This window comes from Archocentrus centrarchus, chromosome 1 (assembly GCF_007364275.1).
Source record: "Archocentrus centrarchus isolate MPI-CPG fArcCen1 chromosome 1, fArcCen1, whole genome shotgun sequence".
Taxonomy (NCBI): Eukaryota; Metazoa; Chordata; class Actinopteri; order Cichliformes; family Cichlidae; genus Archocentrus; species Archocentrus centrarchus.
The window spans coordinates 23810160-23831913 of NC_044346.1; the positions used below are offsets into that span (position 1 = coordinate 23810160).

General features: G+C 40.7%; 2 protein-coding genes across 2 annotated transcripts; both read right to left on the minus strand.

The window, feature by feature from the left end:
- Positions 1-521: 521 nt before the first annotated feature.
- keap1b (kelch-like ECH-associated protein 1b) lies at positions 522-14530 on the minus strand. Its single transcript, XM_030731121.1, has 7 exons — positions 14437-14530; positions 10065-11300; positions 8705-8950; positions 6863-7539; positions 5555-5760; positions 4017-4193; positions 522-2566 (listed from the first exon to the last, which is right to left on the minus strand). Exons 2-7 carry the CDS (start codon positions 10368-10370, stop codon positions 2355-2357), a joined length of 1824 nt encoding a protein of 607 aa, XP_030586981.1. The 5' UTR covers positions 10371-11300; positions 14437-14530; the 3' UTR covers positions 522-2354.
- A 2945-nt stretch (positions 14531-17475) lies between these two features.
- On the minus strand, positions 17476-21509 carry LOC115784309 (sphingosine 1-phosphate receptor 1-like). The gene is made up of 2 exons (XM_030735489.1): positions 21388-21509; positions 17476-20150 (listed from the first exon to the last, which is right to left on the minus strand). Exon 2 carries the CDS (start codon positions 19895-19897, stop codon positions 18683-18685), a length of 1215 nt encoding a protein of 404 aa, XP_030591349.1. The 5' UTR covers positions 19898-20150; positions 21388-21509; the 3' UTR covers positions 17476-18682.
- Positions 21510-21754: the final 245 nt, after the last annotated feature.

A 21754-nucleotide genomic window follows, 5' to 3' on the forward strand; every position in this document is an offset into this window, starting at 1 on the left:
GGCCAACAGGCATTCCTAGCTCATTACAATGCATGCTAGTTTTTAAAACACTACACCAGAGTCCAATTCAATAGAAAGCTGAAGTCAGGTTAGAGGAACAAGAAAAATCACAAAGGACCTGAACAAATAAATAAAAAAGTGAGCTCTGAATTTCTGTACAAGACTTCCTAGAATATCAATGTACAAAACATCACTTAAAAACTTTTGTAGCTTAAACCGCTGTTACAAATACACTTTTCTTAAGCAGTTTTTTTTTTTTGTCATTAGCATACAACATTTGAACACTAATGCACAAACATGGTCATTTTATGTTTCTGAGGTCTCGAGGAGGTGAAAACCCAAAAAAGTTTACTGCAGGTGGGAGGTTCTCAATTCTGTAAGTAATTAGCAATTACTTACAGAATTGCTATAATATATATATATATATATATATATATATATATATATATATATATATATATATATATATATATATATATATATATATATATATATATATATATATATATATAAAAACACATTCAGTGAGATGTTTGAATCCAGGCTTTTTAAATGCTACAGTATTATTTCCTCTAAACACAGTCCAAACTTATTTATTTCTTCATTCTGTTGGCGCTTTGCACTCCATTCACACCGGACGCCCGAGGACAGGCCATGCTCGCATTTTCTAAAGTTTCACATTTTATGCAGTCAGGGAAAGGACACATTTCTTACTACACAGTCGCTGTAATATCCTGCGACTCTTGTATCAACATTTGCGGCAATGGGCTTCATGCAAGAACCACTTGCTTAAACAGATCTTTTCTACCATAATCTCAGGTGACAATTTATACAATTCAGCAGGTGTATTAACATTTTTCACACTCACACAGCTGCATAACAACTACAGCTAAAGGAATACAAATTTAGTTGCCAGTTTATTATTATGCACACTTAACTAGAGCTAATGCTCTATAATATTGCATCCTGCAATAAATCCTACTTATATGTGAAGGTTGTAATTTCTGGTGGAGCCATCTCATAAAAAGGTGGTAATTCTGTGGAATTGTTATGCACTACAGTGACAGGTGTTTATTATTTTACCTTAAAAATGATCACTGAAAGTCAGGCAAGAAATCCACCATGAAAGTCTGCTTTCTTGCAGGATTGTTAGTTTTAGCCGTGCCTACCAAATAAATTGGCAACTGAGCATCAGGTAGTCATGTGAGAAAGGCCAAAGCAATTTTTTTTATTTATTTTTTAGAATCTAATGGCATATGCCAACATGGGTGGTGTTACACACGAAGGATCAAGCCACTTCCCTCTCCAACAACTGTGCAAACTGCTGATGATGCAGCTGATTGGATGAATGCCTCGCACAGGCAGTTTGTGGCTGGATTTCAAACTGGAATCATTGTGGCAGCTTGCTTGTAACTTTATCTTATATTACAAGAATAATCCAGTAATCCAATATGGTTCTGAAAACATTTAATGTGGGATATATGCTCTGCAGTGGCAAAATCTCTCTCTAGTTTAGATCAACAACCAATTATCTTTAGTGAGCTTTTAGAGGCATCCCCATGAATGTTTACTTTGCATAAAACTAGACTAGAATTAATCTTTATGCCAATAAAGAGAGGGCGACATTAAACACATGCATTTCTACTAAAATGAACTGCAGGGCTGGCTACATGCACAATAACTGGCTCCTGTGCATTTTTTGGATTCTAAAATGACTGCAGATACTCATGAGTTGAAATTCTTGTAATGGAATAGTTTTTGTTTTAATACTTGCAAATTGTGATTTTCCAAAGAACTACTAGATTAACTGGAGTAAGAGGCCCTGTATAACTGCATGTCAAACACCAAGAAAAGGTTCTTGCATGAGCTCCACTGTTATGTATGAGTTTCAACTTGTGGCTGTCTGGGTTAACGCTAATTTCCACACAGCAAGTGGTGACTCAGTCTGTGCCTTCCCACACAAGCATCTCAGGAGAATATACTGTTAATGCCCACAGGCACTGTAATGGCACTTTGATCTCTGCCTATACAAATACAAATGCTACGTTTTGTTTATATAATCTGATCATTTGAAGTTTTCCTTCTCCTGTCAGATTTAGTTTGCACTTTAAATGCAATAAAGAGCCCCTGATGACTCACTGGGCCAGTAAAATGACCTTTTTAGTATGGAGCCCTTTTCTCGAACTTTAGAAATGATGATCTAGCTGAGGGTTTTAAATGCCACATTTGAGCACACAGCTGGACTGCCTGGATGTTATAGCGATACTCCGTTAAAATGACCCATTTTCACAGGTCAGTTTTGGATACTCGTCTGTGCATGTGTGTCAGTGTGTGATCGGGTCCTGCTGTGATCTTCACGTGCTTTTGCTGAAGGGCCCGCCGTGCCACTGGCCTTTCTCCCCCTCACACCCCTGACACTGCGACAGATCCTTCTGGCAGGGCTCCATGGTGACCGCCACTCCCACGCCGCTCCGCCCTGAAGTCATGTGCGTCACCTCTGACCAAGCGTCCTGTTCCGGGTCGTAACACTCCACACTGTCGAGGAAAGTGCTGCCATCGTAACCTCCTGTAAGCACAGCATTGATGTTTTGTTGTGTCACTTTGAAGTGTGCACACACTGCTTATAGTGAACAACTTCAGTTGTCAAACACAGAAAGTTGATAAAGTGTAGGCCCTGTGATGACGATTACATCTTGAGCAGTTCCACAATATTAGGAACAAATGTACGATGTAAGTTCAACGAAAGAGTGACAGTTTCCCTATATCTCAAAAAGCAAGTTAATCTGTTGGGATTACCTGCATTTATATATAAATTTGTCTTAAAACATGACCCAGTCTTTACCACAAATTTGAAATAATACCTCACCCATCATACTCAAAGAGCCAAGCTAAATAGAGTGAGTAAACAGGAGTGGATTATTGCTACTGTGACTCAAAAAAACAAAACAAAAAAAACCCCTCAAATATTTAGATTTTCCTAGTCACAAAAAGCGTGTACAAAGGTGAATCACGGTTTGCAAAAGCAGACCTAAAAACTTACTGTACAAAGAATCTGTACAGTCACGTGAAAAAGAAAGCACACCCTCTTTCTATTTTTTTTTTTTTTTTTACTTTCTAGGTAAATACAACCTCAGATGAAAAACATCACGTGACATATTACATGTGTCATTATTTATTTAGCACAAACTAAGCCAAAATACAGAAGCAGTGTGCAAAAAACTAAGAACACCTTTACTGCTTCCATTAGAATTGAAAGCGCCAGCAGCAACCAGATGCTGATGATCAATTAACTGATCATCAGCAACTGTGAGCACCTCTGTAAAAGCAGATGTTTTGGTGGTCTGGAACGTTCAGATGTGTGATGGACAACAACAACTGCTTCTCTAAGATCACTGCTGATGTCTTTCCTCCTTGGCATTGTGGGAAGGATTATAAGGCCATTTCCAAACAATTTCAAGTCTGCTTGATTGGGAGTCCCAGCAAATTAACCCTAAGGTCAGACTGTGCAGTCCTCGGACAGATTGCAAAAGAGACTCTACAGATCCCAATTAGCAAGTTCAAGGTTTAAGTTCATGACAGCACAACATCTACATTTTGTTGCACTATACTTGTGGCATATGCAATGGCAATAAATTGAAACTAATCAACCATAAACTCCTCTGTTTACTAAAGTATTCAAATGTGAGGCCATCTATCCGACAGCTAAAGCTTGGCCCAATCTGGGTCATGCAACAGGACAATAATCCCAAGCACAGAGGCAAATCTACAATAGAATGGCTGAAAAAGTCAAGAATAAAGCTGTTGCAATGGCCCAGTCAAAGTTCAGATTACAACCTGATTAAAATGTTGTGGTGAAATGCTGGTGACCTAGATGAATACTGGCTCACATTCCATGATTGTAAATGGGGAGAAACAAAAAGTTTGATATATCAATACAATAATTAAAATGTAATTTGTAAAATCAGATAGTGCTTTTTTTTCCCCTCAACAGGCTTTTTCCGAGTTTCCCTACTCACCCAATACATAGATGCGCCCATGTAGTGCAGTGACTCCCAGAGCACTGCGTCTGTGCCTCATGGAGGCAGCAAAGCTCCATGTATCAGTTTCCACATCATAGCGCTCCACCGTGTTCAACTGGTTGGTGCCGTCGTATCCACCCATCACAAAGATGTAATTGCCCAGCGCGCACACACCTTTAAAAAATAAAATAAAAATAAAAAGGAACCAATTGTCAGTTTATTCAAATGCTTTATCTAGATATGGGCACAATCACATGCCAGAGCTGGCAAAACTCTGACTGACACTCATACAGAATAAAAGAGTATTTTCTCTATTACAACAGGTACCTTTGCTATGATTGCCATTATATAAAAAAATAAATAACATTTTTTTTTTATATATATAAATAAAATAGAAGTGTATGTCATAACTCCAGCCCAAACGTGCAATTAAGGCTACATGAAGACATATACACACTGCATCTGTATTCCTCCTGTGCTGCTACTACAATACTAAACTACAGATAATGCTTCCATGGTGTGAAAAGTGTTATTTATAATATGCATTTCTTGACTTAGAAAAATTTGACCATTTATTGATACTGTACAGAGACTGACAACATATCATTGATTGTACCCACAATCAATGATATGTTTGGTTATTCTGTGAAGTCCTGTTACGAAACCTCAACCTGAGTGTTTTCACTGTCTCCATCTTGGTATTTTGAAACCAAAGGTGGTGAGCGAGGTGTGAATCTGTGAAACCAACAACTCTGCACACTCAGTGGTTAATGACTTGTTATTTGCAAGATGTTAGCCAAGGAGCATACCGTGGATAATCCTGCTCTTTGATTCTGATACTACCCAGAATTTACAAAGAAATTTTCATGTGTGATTCAGTCTGACCTGAAACTCGCTCAAAAAAGTAATTAGGAAATTGTTTGCTGAGAACAAGGTTGCTGAGGGACATTTTCCCATAGGCTTCTATAACAACAGAAGTCTTTTTGCAGCCAGACAAGCATGCAGGTTTAAAGCACTTCAGAGTTGGCTTCACTTTTTAGAACCAGAAGCTCCATCTTACACTGATGATATCATGGCATTCAAATGACATTTAGTGGTGGAGGAATGTTTGAGGCATGTTACTGAAGTCTGATGCATGTGACGCACACAATCACTGAACTTCACATATGAACCAAGGAATGGCATTTGATTTTTAAAAGTGAGAGACTGGCCGGTATGAAAGTACTGATAAACACCAAGACAAACAGCACCGCTATTGATATTTGTGCAAAGATTAACATTCCCCTAATAAGGAAGCTTCAGGTGGAGCGATAACCTTTGACATTGCTGTGTGTTTGCATCCTGCACTCTTTGGTCGTGACGGGGCATACTATTTAAAGAAAAATATGGACAGAGAAATGACTAATATTGATACCTGGCTGTATATATCTTTATTTAAAAAAAAAAAAAAAATCAGACTGAAACCTGCATGGGCAGTTGTGTAAACTGCCACACTTTTTTAATCACTGGAAAGAAGCTTTACAATTCCTTCTTACCAGCTCCAGAGCGGACAGTGTTCATGGGAGCCATGGTCTTCCACTCATCCTTCTCAGGGTTGTAGCACTCACAGGAGCTGAGCCGGTTGGCCCCATCGAACCCCCCCACAGCATAGAGCAGCCGGTTGATGACTGTCACGCCCACACCGATACGCCGTGTTAGCATCGGGGCTACCAGCTGCCACTGATCCTTTTCTGGATCATACCTGAGGAGAACCAACACACATTGAGAAGGCTAAATAGTTTCATAACAAAGTAAATAACAGCTTTATCGCCCCATTTTTTATTAGCAAAACCAGTAAGATTACTCAGTTTACTCACTGGGTTTCTAAGCCACAAACACAGCCAACTGTCGCAACACATCATCCTAATAAATGAACAACTGCTGGCAGTGTGCAGCACAGATTCATTAGTTTCATTCTTCAGTATCTGTGGTTAGCCATTCTGCTACAGTGCGTCATGCATGCTTTCTGATGTTAGATGATCATTCAGACAGGTTGGGCATGTTCCTCTTTCACTGAGACTTGGGCTGTCTGTTTAATATTTTCTATTTCAGGAACAAAGATGTATCAAACTGCTGTGTTAAAAGGGCAGCAGTGATAAAATCTGATGCAGGTTTATGTTGAGGTTAGAGTCACACCTTCAGAATACAACACATACAGCACATCAGACACTTCTCACGCGACTTGCTGCTATCCTCTCCACTTCCATTATTTTATTGTTCATTAAAATTTATGATGTTGCTTTTTCTCTGTTCGGACCAACCACCAAGAAGCACCTAAACATGCAGGATTATCTCAAAATGTTAAGCAATCTGAGAAAGAACAGGCATTGACGCTTCTTGATCTAATAATGCAACAATGTTAATGCCAGAGTTTTACCTCAGACTTAGATTGAGGAAGGGAAAAAACAAAAGATGTTATTTTTCTCTTTTGAGCTGTAACTAAGTTGTGTTATACTAAAATATTTCCCTGTACACTTAAACATCCTCATAACAGCTTTGTGTGACCTAAAATAAATTGCAGGAAGTGAAACATTACCAATTTCCAGGAAGTTACCTGATTCCTTTTCTTGGCAGCCCTTCCTATAAATGCCTTGTGCTGGACATTGGCCACATACTGTAATTGCCACTTGACTATTAAATCAGTACAAGACTGCGGATTTTTAAAATACATTTAAACATAAAAAAAAAAAAAAAGGATACATTCACCACTGGTCTTGGTCTATGTGATAACACCCCCCACCCCCACAAAAACAAAACCAAAACAAATTAAATACCATCTTCCATTACTTGTTGAGTTTGCTTACCTTTCCACACTATTATGATGAATGCACCCGTGTGATCCACCAACTGCATATATCATGCCGTCAATGACTCCGACTCCGATCCGGTTCCTGGGTACGCTCATTGGTGCACACGGCAGCCAGCAGTTGTTCATAGGATTGTAGCAGTCCAAAGCATTTGAGTCCATGTTGCCATCAGGTGCATTGTTTCTTCCACCAACCGCATAGAAAAGTCCACTGATCACACAGGCTGCTAGGCCGCTGCGGGGTACCTGTAGGTCAGCGAGCCTCAACCAGGCTTCTGTGCAGGGGTTGTAGGCCTCCAGGTAGCTGAGCGACTGCCGGAAATAACCCCCTGCTGTGTAGATGAGCTGCGGCACCTTGGGAGTTCTGCAAGAAATCACTTTGGTGGGTTTGTGGAGGGTGAGGTCCTGGAAGATCTGAGCCAGGTAGTCCTTACACTGTGGGTCCCAGTCCAGAGACTGAAGCTGGGTCTGCAGGAAGTTGGGGGTGAGGGAATGGCAGCGGACAGCCTGGAGTAAGGCTTGGACGTACGGTCGCCGGTTCTCCCGGTCGTAGCGCACCCAGGCCACACATGCCTGGAAGACTTCAGACTCACAGCGCACGTTGAGCTCGTCACGGCTGATGAGGTTGACCAGCTGGCAGTGGGACAAGTTGAAGAATTCCTCTTGAGTTGCTACCTGGAAAGCAGGAGTAGAGGTTTGTAATAACTTTTCATGATACATGTGCTGAGCACTTACTACTTAAACATACAGAATGAAACTATCTGGTGTTAAATAATTACAAACAGGAAAGATTATTTTCTCAGTTAAGCAACTGATCAATACGTCTGAGGTAAAGGTTTCCACACAGCTGGTGATGTCTGCATAAAAGTCCAAAATCCAAAGATATTCCATTTATGATTGCATGCAATCTAGACCAGCAGCAAATCCTCACCTCTGAGCTAAAGTCACAGCTGGAACAAGCAAGCTGTGCACATTTTCTGTTCCAAAACAGGAGCAGATTCATATCAACTTACAGATCAATCCAATCTGTATCCATTTGTTTTGCTTATTTTGATGACATATAACATAACAGTGAAGATTTCCAAAAATAATCTCTTGCTAACACAGGAAAGCTGGCTTCCTGCTTTGACAGCCATAATATATCTAAAATGAAATCTTTTGGAGAGGAATGCATTTGCTGAACATTACACCATTGATCCCTTTTAGAGAAATTCTGACCACTGACAGCTATGTGACACATCTTTGTCACAAGCTTGACCTACATTGCAGCTTATTTTGTTATATTAACTGTGCTTTCATTTCTTGTACTGAACGGTACCATCATCTTTTGCAGTAAGGAACGCTTCAACTACAGGTAAACCCACACAAGTCATCATGACTCATAGCTCGCATTCTCATCAAATGAAGGCAAAAAGAATGCAAGCTGCTTGTAGTCACCAGCAGAAACCACAATGGAACAAGTGAAACACTATTTACTCAGACCTTGAAATGCAGATTTCCTGATTTGTAGCTTCATCTACAATATGTTTAATCCATATGACGTAGTTTACAAAAGCATTACTTAAGCTGCTCTAACTTTAAGGAGGAGCATGTGATTGTTCCCAAATTAAAAGAAACCAATTGAAAGGAGTAGCTCTAACTGCATGTGCAGCCCAAAATATACCACGTACATGTATGTTCATAATGATGGGCAGGTAGTAAATTTTTACTGAATGATGATTTTGTCTTTTTTCACACTGTAAAAATATCCGATAAAAGCAAAAATGCCACAAAAAAAATTATATATATATCTCTTATTGATTTAGATGAAATTATATTATAGGCGCTTCTTAAAGCTTACCTGGCTGAAGTTCATGTAGATGTATTCTCTGGCCTTCTGGTGGAGCTCTGTGCAACCAATCTGCTCTGCAAAGCTGGCAATGCCAATAGCGTTGCTGGGGTCAAGCTGCTGGACGAGGAAATCACAGCAGGCCTTGACCACGCTGTCTATCTGATACATGACGGCGCCATTCATCACATGGATAACACACTTCTCGCCCACAGAGATGCTGGCTGTGTAGGCAAACTCTATCAGTCTGTCCATAACCTGAATTGGTGAGAAGGAGAGTGTGTGTATGTGTGTGTGTGTGTTAGATTGGAGATCACAGCACAGACGAGAAAATTAAAGAGAAAGAAGATGGAGAGAAAAGATTATTTAATTCTATGCTTACTTCTGCCAGGAAGGAACACAGATTAGCATCTTACAAGCAACAAGTCACAGATACTGACTGCTCTCTAAGTGAATTTAGTAAACATCCAAAACAACTACAGGAGGTTAAACTAAGACTGCTAAGCTGCTGCGTACACCTCTGTTTTACAGACTGAGATCTTACTTTAAAAAAAAAAAAAAGCACTTGAGTCACAAATACACTGGAAATTTTTCATGCACTTCTGCATATGACTCATAATTACTGCGAACATCACAAAAAAATCCACATGTACCTAGATAGTCCTGGACATAAAATATACATGAGTACATACAATACTGTATACAGTATTGTACAAATGTTTTAAACAATTTAGATGAATAGATTTTTAACAATTATGAGGTGTGACATAGAATCCAAATATACAGTCGTACTGAGACATCCTCAGCAACAAGAACAACGAGGAGTCCTACAATAGATGAGTCAGTCAACATCATGGAGTCAGTCGAGGATTACAGGATGAGACAAGAGCACCTTAATAAACTCAGGTACTGCCACAAACTCTCCAAGAGGCTTGGAACAACCTACCTAGTTAATAATCAGTGTCATTTAAAGCTAACAATCATTTAATTTAGACTTTTTTAATTGCACCTGTATAAAGGTAAGCAAACAAAAACAGCGGATGTCGTTGTCTGTAAAAGGTAAGATCATCTGAAACTGCTTTTAAAGCAGTTCTGACCCACATTGTAATAATTCCAATAGGGTTTTAAAATTACATATCCCATAAAACCAGCATCATTATTCTTGTAATAATGATGCTGGTTTATACCAGAAAAGGAATAACAGTATTCCCTTTTGGTGAATTTATTTTTGTGACCGTTGCTCTGAAGTAAAAAAAATAAAAAAAATAAATGCAATGATGAATCTGCATTAGATGTTACACATAAGCCCATAAATTACATTTGATGACATGCAAATCAAACAAAAACTTTAAGCGAGTTAAAAAAGACTAACCTTGGGGTGAATTCCTTCGATGGGCACCAACTCCATACCGCACTCCTTCAGGCCGTTGGTGAACATGGCCCTGAAGACCGGGGACGAGGAGGCCAACACCACCTTGTGAGCCACGAAGTCCACCGCCTCCAGGTCCTTGTAGCGCACACGCAGTGTGACGTCGCACAGCTGCCGCTCCAGGCGCAGCTCGTTCATGATGGCGAAGGCAGCTGATGTGTGGCTTTCTAGCGTGTAGCTGAAGACCCGGTGACCATTGCGCGTGGACGGAGTCACCAGCGCTTTGCATTCTGTTAGGCACTCTGTCATTTCCTACCCTTTCTCCTCCTCTTTGGTCACTTTCTCAAGAACAATGGACAGCGTTATGGGGCATCCTTGCACCACATGCAGGCATTGGTTTAAAATAAAAGAAGAATTTAATTTGAGGAAGTTGGCAGATGGCTACAAAGAAAGCTCCACTCTCTCCTGGGTATGCCTGATTTTGTTTGAGTTTAAAGAGTTAGGCCTGATTTATGTAGACATGGGGATTTCCTTGCTCTGTTCAGTACTTCAGTCCAGGCATTCTGCTCATTATGGCATTACTAGAGCCTTGAATGTGAGCTGCCATTCATGGCTGTGTGTATTAGTATGTGCTGCACTTCCAACATAATTAAAATGTTTTGAATTATGAGTCCCTTCGGATTTGTTTGAAGGTTAATTTTCCAGAAAAGAGTTAGAAAATAAGCACGAACTGCTCCAGACTCAGTTCAGTTGTTTGTGTTGGCAACACAGTTGCTTTTCTTTCCACTTCACTATGATTTCAGCAGAAACGCATCAAAAGTTTCCAGCAATAAAAAGTAAGTTTGCAGTACGTTTCTGTTGTCTTGTCTTCTTCTGAGGCTTCTGTTACCAAATTAATGTTGATTGCTCAAAAGTCTTCAATCAAGCAATTCAAAGCCTTGCCAGATTCAAGCGGAAAAGATCAGTCTTGCAAAGTGATGACTGTAAAATGGAAAAAAAATTCCAATCTATTGCTTTGTTATCAGAAAAGGAAACAATTAAAACTGTCTTCAAAAAGAGCTGTGCAGAGTCTGATACTGCAGATGAGGCAGCTGAGAGCCAAGGTTTAGGTGTGACCTGGAGCCTTTGGGAATGAAGCGGTAGAGGTGTTTGGTTGCTTTCTCTGGAGAAGCTTTCCTTGCGGATGCCCACCTATGTGAGTCTGTTTATTTACTAGGAAGCAGTTGGTTCAGCTGACAGCTGGGAACAGAAAGACAGAGAGAGCACATTTGTATCTATACTGATAAACTCTGCCTCTCTCTTCTGCGTGCATACATACATACATAAGTGTTGAAACTGCGTCGCCTTACGTACCAAGTGACTCAGCACTATTCTGTCTCTGAACTTACACAACAAAGCTTTACTAATGCAGACACACAGGACGCTGTCATGCCTGTCCCAGCCCATGGTGGATTCTTCCTCATGCATTTCACTTACCATTAAGGCTTTATCTTTGTAGTACTGAGTATGTAGGTCATTAAAAACAAATAACATCTTCTGGCTTTATGAGTCTCAATCTCTCATTCTCTACTAGTTGCTACTACTGATGGACCGATCCAACTTTTTTTCGACTCTGTTATCTCATCTTCAGCTATCTGCTCATACTGGGTACCAATCCAATAATAGTGTTTAATTAAAACACTGTATTCTTATCTATGAGGAACCGCCCAGAAATCATTCTTTTATGTGTAAATCTGCATCAGGCTTGACTTAAACACTGCTTTACTAATTTTATGTGAAATCCATGAATATTAATTTTAATTTAATGAATATGTTGATCAACACGTATTGGTCTATTTTTTTTTTACCCCTGCAAACATGCAAAGAAAAGCTATTGGTGAGGACCTGAATTGCTGTGCCTGTCGGGTTTAGACCTATACCCAGTTGGTGCACTTATTACTTCCACTTCATTTAAAAGTAAAACAAAGCCTACAAACGTCCATCTGGAGAGCCTAATACTATCAGCAAAACAGAACAAATAGGGGCATAAATGCAAGTGAGCGTGTAAGGACCAGCTAGGGAGTACTGCTCATTTTGAAGGACAATGCTGTGACTTAAATTAGGCTTCAATTTAACAGGCCAGCATGACTGAGTGTGTTTTTGCTCTGCCCTGCTGCCAATCCAGTGGGGGCTTGAACAGAGGGAACAGTTTGTGCAACCAACAGCAGAATCCAAGTACATTCATTTCAGCGTCTTCCAGACACGTTTAAACAAAAAAAACAAACAATTTTTTTTTTAAATCAGAGTCAAGAGGTACTTTTACTGGCGGAATCCAATGCAGGAGATGACTCTGCAGACTGGCTTACAAACAAATATTTCTACATGGAATATGTGGGATCAGGTTCACTGCTGCATACAAATGAGTTGAAAATTTAAGGCCTGTCTTTCGTTCCAATCTCACTTCTTCTTTTCAGAACCTGAACTGCCTGAAACAGTAACATTACAATAGAAGGAACACGTGGTTACCGCCCACTGGAAGCGCTCTGATCAGGAAAAGTCTGAATTACTCAGCAACAACACTGTTGTGAGAGTTCGGTTATATAACAGAGCACCCATAGGTTATGTGTACACACACACACACACACACACCGCACGCACACACGCACTAATCGTTACATGAAGCAATGATAAAGAGGACGCAGTACAAAAGGCCAAGTTAAATGGCCTTGCACCTTCTGCAAGTAGGTTACTGTGTTCTTTGTAATCATTAATGATTAAGGAAAAAAAAGAAGTTTCCCAAGCCTGAGGGTTATTAATTTGACCAACAGATGGTGACACGTCAGTGGCTGTCATGGAACTCGTCATGAGGAAGTCAGCCACTGTAATATGAAACATTCCCATTCACTGCTGTGCTTTTTTAACACCCCACCCCCCACCCTCTGATTCTGGGTAAAACTGTTTGACAGGAGAACATATTGCACAACTCTCCTGCTTTCCACAGCAGAGAAACAACTCACTGACAAACAGGCTCTGCAAGCCCCAATCTGTACCTGCTGCATTTCTCTGATATTTCATCAATAAAAGCTTTTGTTTTGGGGTATGATGAACGGTAACAGGCTGGTGTAACTGGGTCCAAACAACTCTAAACATATCATCTGTTGCTGGGATTGATCAACTGACAAACACTGGATGTATTTGTGATCTACTAAGACATTTTATTAGCTATACATGTGGGAGATCCGAAGGCTCCACATGCCATTGCTAAATTACTGCAACTATCAAGAGAAAGCCGTCAATCACAGGTTTAAAAAGTGCAATTTAATGTCACTCGTACATGACACTAAACAAGGAAGCCTCATGGAGATGAAAGCAGTAAATCCTAAAAAGTGACAAGCTCAAACGAAACAGAAACCTAGTATGTTTCTTTAAAAGATGACCTGAACAATAAATCAACGAGACACATTTTCTCTTAGGCTGGTCGTCCTTCATGATTGTTTCAGCTCTAGAAAATAAGCGGCAGGTTTTGCTGATGCTGCTAGATCTTCAGCTGCAGGTCCAATCTTGACAAGAAATTTGGATTATTAATCATCAGTGGCTACAGTCAAAAAGATGCCCTATGCATGCGCTTTCACCCTCATTTGTGCACCACTTTCAGGCCTGTAGTGCTTGGATGCCTTTCAGCGGAGCTGCACAACAACTGAACAGACTTGTACAAGTTTAACAGTTTGGTCTGAGGTACACCTACAGCTGTGTCAGCGATTTTTTTGTACTACAAAGCCAGCAAAAGCTGTCGAGCCAGGAGAGAAACAAACACAAGGCAGCGCGTTTCACGGGCATTTTGGCAACCAGCTCTCCTCGGTGACTCATCGTGAACTCTTCACCGAGCAAACAGTGGAACTGGATGTACCAAAACATGACCCAGAAGTGAAGTCGGTCCTTACATAAAGCCTGACGGACTTAGATTTCGCGCCATCTACCTGACACGAAGAGCACACAAAAAGCAATCGTGTGCCCCCATCTACGAGGACCGTTTCTCATCTTATTTTGATCAAAAATAATCCAGAGAACTGGCATGCAAAGGCAAAAGAGAGCAAGCAGAATGGGCTAAAGGTCCTGAAGGGTTTGCAACGAGGGTGAACTCAGAAGGTCCCTCGGTAAAAGAGCCGTAATCCCTTAAAACAACAAGTCAAACGTTTCGGAAACAGAGCTGACAGCAAAATAGGCTCCTAATAATAGACAGTAGAGTAACGGCTGTGAGCCGACCCCGCAACAAGCATGCTAACAAAGCCGTGTCAAAATATATTTCTGCTAACACCCGCGCACAAAATTCAAATCCGTCCAGACAACTGGCATTAATCGCTAATGACTGCTTAAATTTGTAATAACAGAAAATTACCATGGTCTAGAAGAATTCCTCCATCGCGTTCTGCCGAGCTGTGAGCCGCACAGAAAGGAGGGGTAAAGCTGTAACTCAGCGTGACTAAGCATTGTGCCGGCCTCATCTCGCCTTCACAATAAGAGTTTGCCACCAAAGCGCGGGCCCGCCTCCGATGACGAGTAACGGCAGACAAATGCGTCCCGCGGGAGGGAGCTTTTATTGAGAAAGAATTCTCAGAATGAAGGAAAAGCTAGGCCAATTTTTGGCAGGGAGCCAAAAACACTGAAGCGTTGCCGACAATCAGCATCGGACTCAAATACAGCACACAAGATAAATCTGTGAAGGATGTACTTTTTAACAACATAAAAAGGGACCTTTCGCTACTACAAGTAATGGTAAATGTCATTATGGGGAAATAACTAAAGTAATGCAGTAACACCATTATAAAACTGCATGAATGATTGTTGAAACTCCAGCAGGAAATTACTGAACTAGCACTGTTTAACGATAACGGTGTTGGTAAAGCATAATGGTGTTTCAGAGACGTGGCTGTAATTTTCCTGCAGTTACCGTACTTTAGTCATTTCTATTTTATAACATGAATGGCTACTACATTACAAAACAGCTTGAGATGCGTCTGTTTGCAGGCAGCAGGTGCTGGCACACCACTAAGTTTATTATTTTTTTCCTTCCCGTCTTACAAAACACGTAATTCAGGTCACAGAATTTCATGTTCTACTAAACAGTCATAAGGTGGCGCCAAAAGCTAACTGTGGGATTGCAGGCATAAACACTTACTCCTGAGTTATCAGCTCAGACATGAAAAATGACTTAAATCATGTGGAAATGAGCTGCTAGTATATAACAAAGACCATTAAGCCCTGCAGCCAGAATTCACAGCTCATAATACGTCAACGTCAGCAAAACGAAGGAACCGATCGTGGACTTCAGCAGGAAGCAGCAGAGGGACTACCATCCACTTGTCATCAGTGGTGCTGAGGTGGACAGAGTGGACACTTTCAAATACCTGGGAGTGACCATCTCACAGGACCTGTCCTGGAATCATCACATAAACATCACTGTGAAGAAGGCCAGACAGCGTCTCCACCTCCTCAGGCGGCTGAGAGACTTCAAGCTCCCACTCAAGGTGCTCAGGAACTTTTACACCTGCACCATCGAGAGCATCGTGGGTGGGAGCATCACCATCTGGATGGGAAACTGCACCGAGCAGGACTTCATGGCCCTAAAAAGGGTGGTTCGTTCAGCTGAACGGACCATCAGAACCACCCTCCCCAACCTGCAGGACATTTACACCAAGCAGTGCAGGCTGAGGGCCATGAAGATCCTAAAACAGCCCAGCCACCCCGGACACTCTCTCTTCTCCCTGCTCCCATCAGGCCGGCGTTACCGCTGCCTGAGGGCTAAGACTGAAAGGTTGAAGAAGAGTTTTTACCCACAAGCCATCCGTCTGCTCAACTCTGAGCCCTAACTGGACCATTATTGCACAATGTAAATATTATAATTTATAATCTATAATTCCACGTAAAAGTGTGTATAGTGTATAGTATATAGAGTATAGTGTATAGTGTGAATTACTTTTTTATTTTTATTCTTCTTATTTATATGTGTGTGTATATATGGTTGCAGGTACAAAATACATTTCACTGTGCATTGTACTGTGTATAACTGTGCATGTGACAAATAAACACTATCTTAATCTTAATAATAAGCTTGCATCTATATACCTTGGGGTTAAAAGGACTTACAAATCCTAGATGTGAAACGACAAGTCCTGCTTCATACTTCACTTATAGACTCTGCCGGGTCTCTGTAAATATCCGATAAGAGGAGATTGCTGAAGTAAGCCTTGAGGCACCAAACTGGCACTCCTAGATGGATGCTTTTTCTTCAACGAAGGTTAAGACCGCATCTACACCTGTACTATCAGTTCCTGAGCTCTGATTATTTCCAAAAGTCTGCAAGTAAAAGTGCAGATTTTTCATCTGGACCCGTGGCACACAAGGACAATCACTGGTGGTCATGACCTGTAACCTGTTGAGTTTGCTGTAGCAGGAAGGAAGCTGGAGGACAGGAAAGATTCCTTGACTTGTTGACCTCTATCAGCAGGCACAGTGCTCATGGATACAGCAAACATCTGGAGAAACACCTGCACTGTACAAATCATATCCAAGATATTCTAGTGCCATGAGGCAAGGGTTATTGGACAGTATGTCCTTAGGTCACTGAAAGTTACACTTAAAGTAAATTATCTGCTATCTGTCACACTAGGCGTGCTTTGCATTACTGAGAGATTTTTTTAAACAGTGATCTGATATCTAAAAAAAACCCCCTGAAAAACCACAGAGTCGTTTAGCTTTATGCAAATCAACCAATGAATTCATCACGAGATTTGCATATTAACATTAAAAAGCATGTGTTTTCCTAACTGGAGCTTTGGAACTGCATTTTAAGACAAATTTAGACATAGATGCAGGTACTAAACTTATTTTTCTTGCCAAAGAGGCTCAATTAACTGGATACGTGACAGCTGGATAATTTTTCTCTATTTTAACTCGAACTGGTGAGGAGGACAGATCAGAGTGATGGGGTAGTCACTCTTCACCACAGGCTGAGAGAAAAAGAAAGTCTGAGTGTTTAATAAAAGGTGCATTGTCTGGTGGTTAAGCCATGCTGGGACAGGCAGAGCTTGATGTATGTAGGCCAATGCCATTACCAGATGTGAGGCAAGGGGGCTGACTTCCTGTGGTACTTCTTCTTTTAACCACAGCTACACTAACTAATACACACTGACACACTTATGAATGCTGTCAGGCACTAACAGTGAAAATAAATTGAAAAACCAGCTGAAATGTTTCAGGAAAACATTTTATTTCTTTTATGAAAAGAAATTTTGCTAACCTTTTCTTGTTACAAAATATATATAATTTACAATACAGATATATATATATAAAAAAAACATGTTCACAAATACAGAAAGTTCACTGCTTACCTTTAAGTACACCCCCCCCCCCCCCCCCCCAATTCAATCAATGTCTGGAAAGACTGCACTCTTTTTATAATAAAAAATAATTCAGTACCTTAAACTATAACCAGAAATGTTGTGTTATCCTAATGAACAGTGAAAGGAAGGAATAATTGTTTGGTAATTTTATACCAATTCAGCATGACCTGTAGCTTACAAAGGCAGGAATGTTTTTATCCATAAAATCTGTGATGCAGCTGAATGATGAAGGTTAATTGCTTCTTCTTAACAGGCTTCTTCTTCATGAGCTGGAACATAAATCCTTGAAGTGACGCAATGGCAGCTGATTTGGGTTCAGTTGGAGTTAGGTTATCAGCCAGTGGAAAGTAAGCATTATCTGTGACATCATCTGTCAGTTAATCCCATGGTAGATATGCTGACATTTTGTCAATGTAGCAGTTTTTACTGCAGATGTCAGGCTGACATTTCAAAAAATTGGACACGACCCCAACAACTTTCCACGTCTACCGCAGTCAGGTTAAGCATCTGTCATTTCAAAACTGTGGGAGGTTTAATTCTGCGCCTCCTCTCCCACATACTATATATGCATGCTTTACCAACAGCGCCACCTCTTTCCTGTTATCCTAATTCCTTTACATCACGTACACAGATATGTGTTGGGGTAACCCCACGTTTATCTGTGCAAATCTAGCACACCATCAGTCTTCGAACCAGCGAAGGCCAGGTATGTGCAGATGCACAGATTATACACTGCAACTGTTAGGAGTGGTTATGCTGACTTTAAGGCATTTTAGGAAACTGCAAGAAGAGAAAAATTAGCCTCAGTATTATTCCAGCGAGTACATATTTTTCAGTATTTTAGTCTTTGAGTTTATAGAAGTGTCCTTCTAGGCTTCACACAAACTACAGAGGCACAGGAAACTGAATCCAACGATGCAGATGTCAGTGCAAATTAATAAAAGAGACTCATTGCTAGCATCATATTCATAAAAAAAAAAAGCGTTGCTTGTTCACATTTGAATTGCATCCTTTCACCTTTGGTTTGGTCTTTTTATCAAAATGAAAATTGTTGATTCAGTTAAATTGTCATAACTGCACCACATGTAACCTGTTAAAGGTGAGAAATCATCTTTCATACGCCCCCCTGATTATAGCTATTTGAAAAACCAGAACTGTCTGTCTCTACAGGATGTGCTACATGTCCTCTGTTCAGTGGGAAACCCATTCACACATTTTTTTGGACTCAGTCAGTCAATGTCCTTATGACTTGAAGAGTTTAGGGTAAAGGGTTTTAATTGGAGATGGTGTGGTGATGATGTTTCCAGAGGAAATGGTGGTCTCCAGCCCCGGTTCTAACTTGTGGGAGGGCACCTCAGTTTTACTGAAACTGCACTCCAGGAAGGGTATCCCAATCTTCTTCACCTGCCCATCTTTGGTCATTAGACACGGCCGACAGAGCAGCCTCAGAATGGCTCTCCTCATGTCCTTACTGGTCAGTGTATAGATGATGGGGTTGAGGAGTGAGTTGAAAATGGCTACCCCCAGGAAGTAATCAGCCTTGTAGAGCACGGAGCATTTGGAGTCAGTGGGGCAGAAAAAATCCACCAGAAGGAGAACAAAAAGTGGCAGCCAGCAGGCAATGAAGACTCCCAATACAATGGTGACTGTCTTGAGGAGAGCAATGTACTTCTCTGACTTCCTGGCTAGGCCCTTCCTCATGCTGCCTGACAGGCCGAGGCGCTGGCGCTGTGTGTTGGTACGAACAATGCGGAAAACACGCACATAAAGCACCACAATGGCCAGGAGCACAGCACTGAACACAGACACACAGCACAGAATGTAGCTTTTGGCATAAAGTGGGAGCACCGTTGAACACTGGTCCAGTCTGTGGATGCAGTTCCATCCCAAAATTGGGAGTACTCCCAAAAACCCTGCCAGGGCCCAGCTTGCACCAATTAACGCCAACATCCGTCCACGCTTTGCCCCATGGTATGGCCTCATAGTCACCATTGTGACATGGCGTTCAATCGCAATTGCTAGTAAACTAATAATAGAGGCAGCCAGAGTGATAAAAACCCCTCCCTCCCTGATGAACCACACCAAGGGTGTCAGTTTTAAAGTATTTTTTCCCGACATGAGGATATTGGCCATGTAGGTAATGCCAGCCAGCAAGTCTGAAAAGGTCAGGTTTCCCAGGAGGTAATACATGGGCAGGTGGAACTTTTTATTCCTCCAAATGGCAATCAGAACAATAGCGTTCTCCAGGATGATGAGGACACACACTGCCAGGAACACAATGCTCTCAGGCTTGAGCCCATCGCGGTTGCTCAGCTTGTCAGTGTAGTTGTAATGTTTTTCAATGACAGATTTTTCCAGGTATTCACAAAAGAACTGCAAGTGGCATGAACATGATGGGATAGAAGAGGTGGGGGCTGAAGTTGGAGTCCATCCAAGAGAAGAATTTAAAGCCTTCATACTTGATGTTGCTTTTCTTCTGTTCTGGGTGTCAGTAGCTACAAAGTCATCTTTGGTGACGTGCTTTCAGCAGTAGAAGTGGTGAAGAATTTATCAAGTGGATACACACAAAAAATGCCAGCGCTCCTTCAATAAATGGAGGGATTACATGCAGTTTATACAGTGTAATCCACCAGAGTCCCCAGATGTGTTTTTTTCTTTGCCAGAAGACGGTGCTCTTGAGCTCTGCCTGGTTACAGCGCCCAGACACACACTGCAAAAAGACAAGAAAATAAAGCATAAAAATGATGGCAAGATGAGATGCAGAATCATTTAAAATTCAGGTAACTGCTTGAAAATGTCACTTTTTTAAATGCTAAAATGAACGTTTGCTGGTAAAATACACCAACATTTAGCCACATAAGGACCAATGCGTCGAAATTGATGAATCACAATTCCACAGAAACCACAAAATGTAGGCTGACTAAATGACATTTATAGCTGCATCTTCTGACACATATATGCACAGACAGGTATAAATGCACACTCATTTTCATTTAATGATAGCAAATTGCAGACATGACCTTTTTGATAGTCTTTAAAACAAATGAGCCCAAGTAAATATTGTTGTTTGTGTGTGCTGGGCTTAATGAGATGCAGAGAGCAGAGGGATAGTGTTAATGTCACACAGACATTTAGCTTTTGCAGCTGTGTATGGGGTATGTGCCAGTTACTATAGGGTTGTTAGACAAGAACCTTCACAGCTTTTTGCATTTAATTTAACACACATAGCTGCTCCTTTTCATTGTATACGTGAGGTATGTTTGAAGCCAACTTCACATATGCAAATGTACTTTAAACTCAATATTTAATACAGAAACTGTATGTCTGAAGCTTACAGCATTGGCAAGCTCTAATATAAACACACTGATGGATTTACCCATTAGGCTGGATACAATCAGGGGTGATTAAGTTTACATTCTTTTAAATCTCTTTTTGTGTGAAGGAATTTTTTCCCCCCTTTTCTTGAGTCATGTGTTACCATTTAACAAAAGGTCTGGAGACTTGAACCCATTTAGCTTGTTGGCAAGAATTTGGGAAATAAATGCAACATGGCCATAGTGGCTGTGTGTTAACTCCCTCCATTCTACAGTTACAATCTACATCATGCATAAAAATATGAATGGAGATCATAAGAGTATCAGGATTTCTGTTTCAATCAAGTGACGTGACTGGGAGAATTTGTACATCGTAACTAAAGTGTTTTTTTTTTCTTTCAAAGATTTCAAATTGCATGTAAAAAAAGAAAAAAAAAGCAGAAAAGGTCTGTTAATATGATATAAATACATTTGTACACAAATCAGGAAAACTGTAAAACCTGCATTCTAAGCTTCATACAGAAGCCACAACTTCAACCAAAGTGAAAAAAATATCTAAAGGAAAAGTTGTAATAATGCAATCGCTTGCATTTTGAATCAGACATGTAAATCACAAAGAAAGGAAGAAATTACCTTGGAAATATTGTTGAATTGCTCTTATCCTGCACTTCATCTGCTGTGCAGTCATCAGAATCCAAACACGAGCAGCAAGTAAGTCACAGTCAAACTGACAAGGCAGAGGGAGTGAAGTGAGACCTTAGCTGAAACATGCAACAGCTTAGGGGGCTGGTCTTAACCAAAAACTGTCTCTCCCCCTCACATTCCCTCTCTCTTCCTCTCTCTCACACTCTTGCACATTCATACAGATAGTGTCTTGATAACTGACAGATTAGGACACGCAGAGGATCGTTATTCAGTAAGATCAGTCATTGTATTTAGTGGCTAAATATCCAACAGCTGTAGTTTTGATTGATGAACAGGCAAATAAAGATGTGTGATA

Excerpts from the sequence above, each read along its gene's own strand:
- keap1b (XM_030731121.1), bottom strand. The coding sequence starts at position 10,370 with ATGACAGAGTGCCTAACAGAATGCAAAGCGCTGGTGACTCCGTCCACG. Across the intron at positions 4,194-5,554 it reads CACTGTCCGCTCTGGAGCTG|GTGTGTGCGCGCTGGGCAAT; the intron begins GTAAGAAGGAAT and ends TATTTTTTAAAG. Across the intron at positions 2,567-4,016 it reads TGGGCGCATCTATGTATTGG|GAGGTTACGATGGCAGCACT; the intron begins GTGAGTAGGGAA and ends CTGTGCTTACAG.
- LOC115784309 (XM_030735489.1), bottom strand. The coding sequence starts at position 19,897 with ATGAAGGCTTTAAATTCTTCTCTTGGATGGACTCCAACTTCAGCCCCC.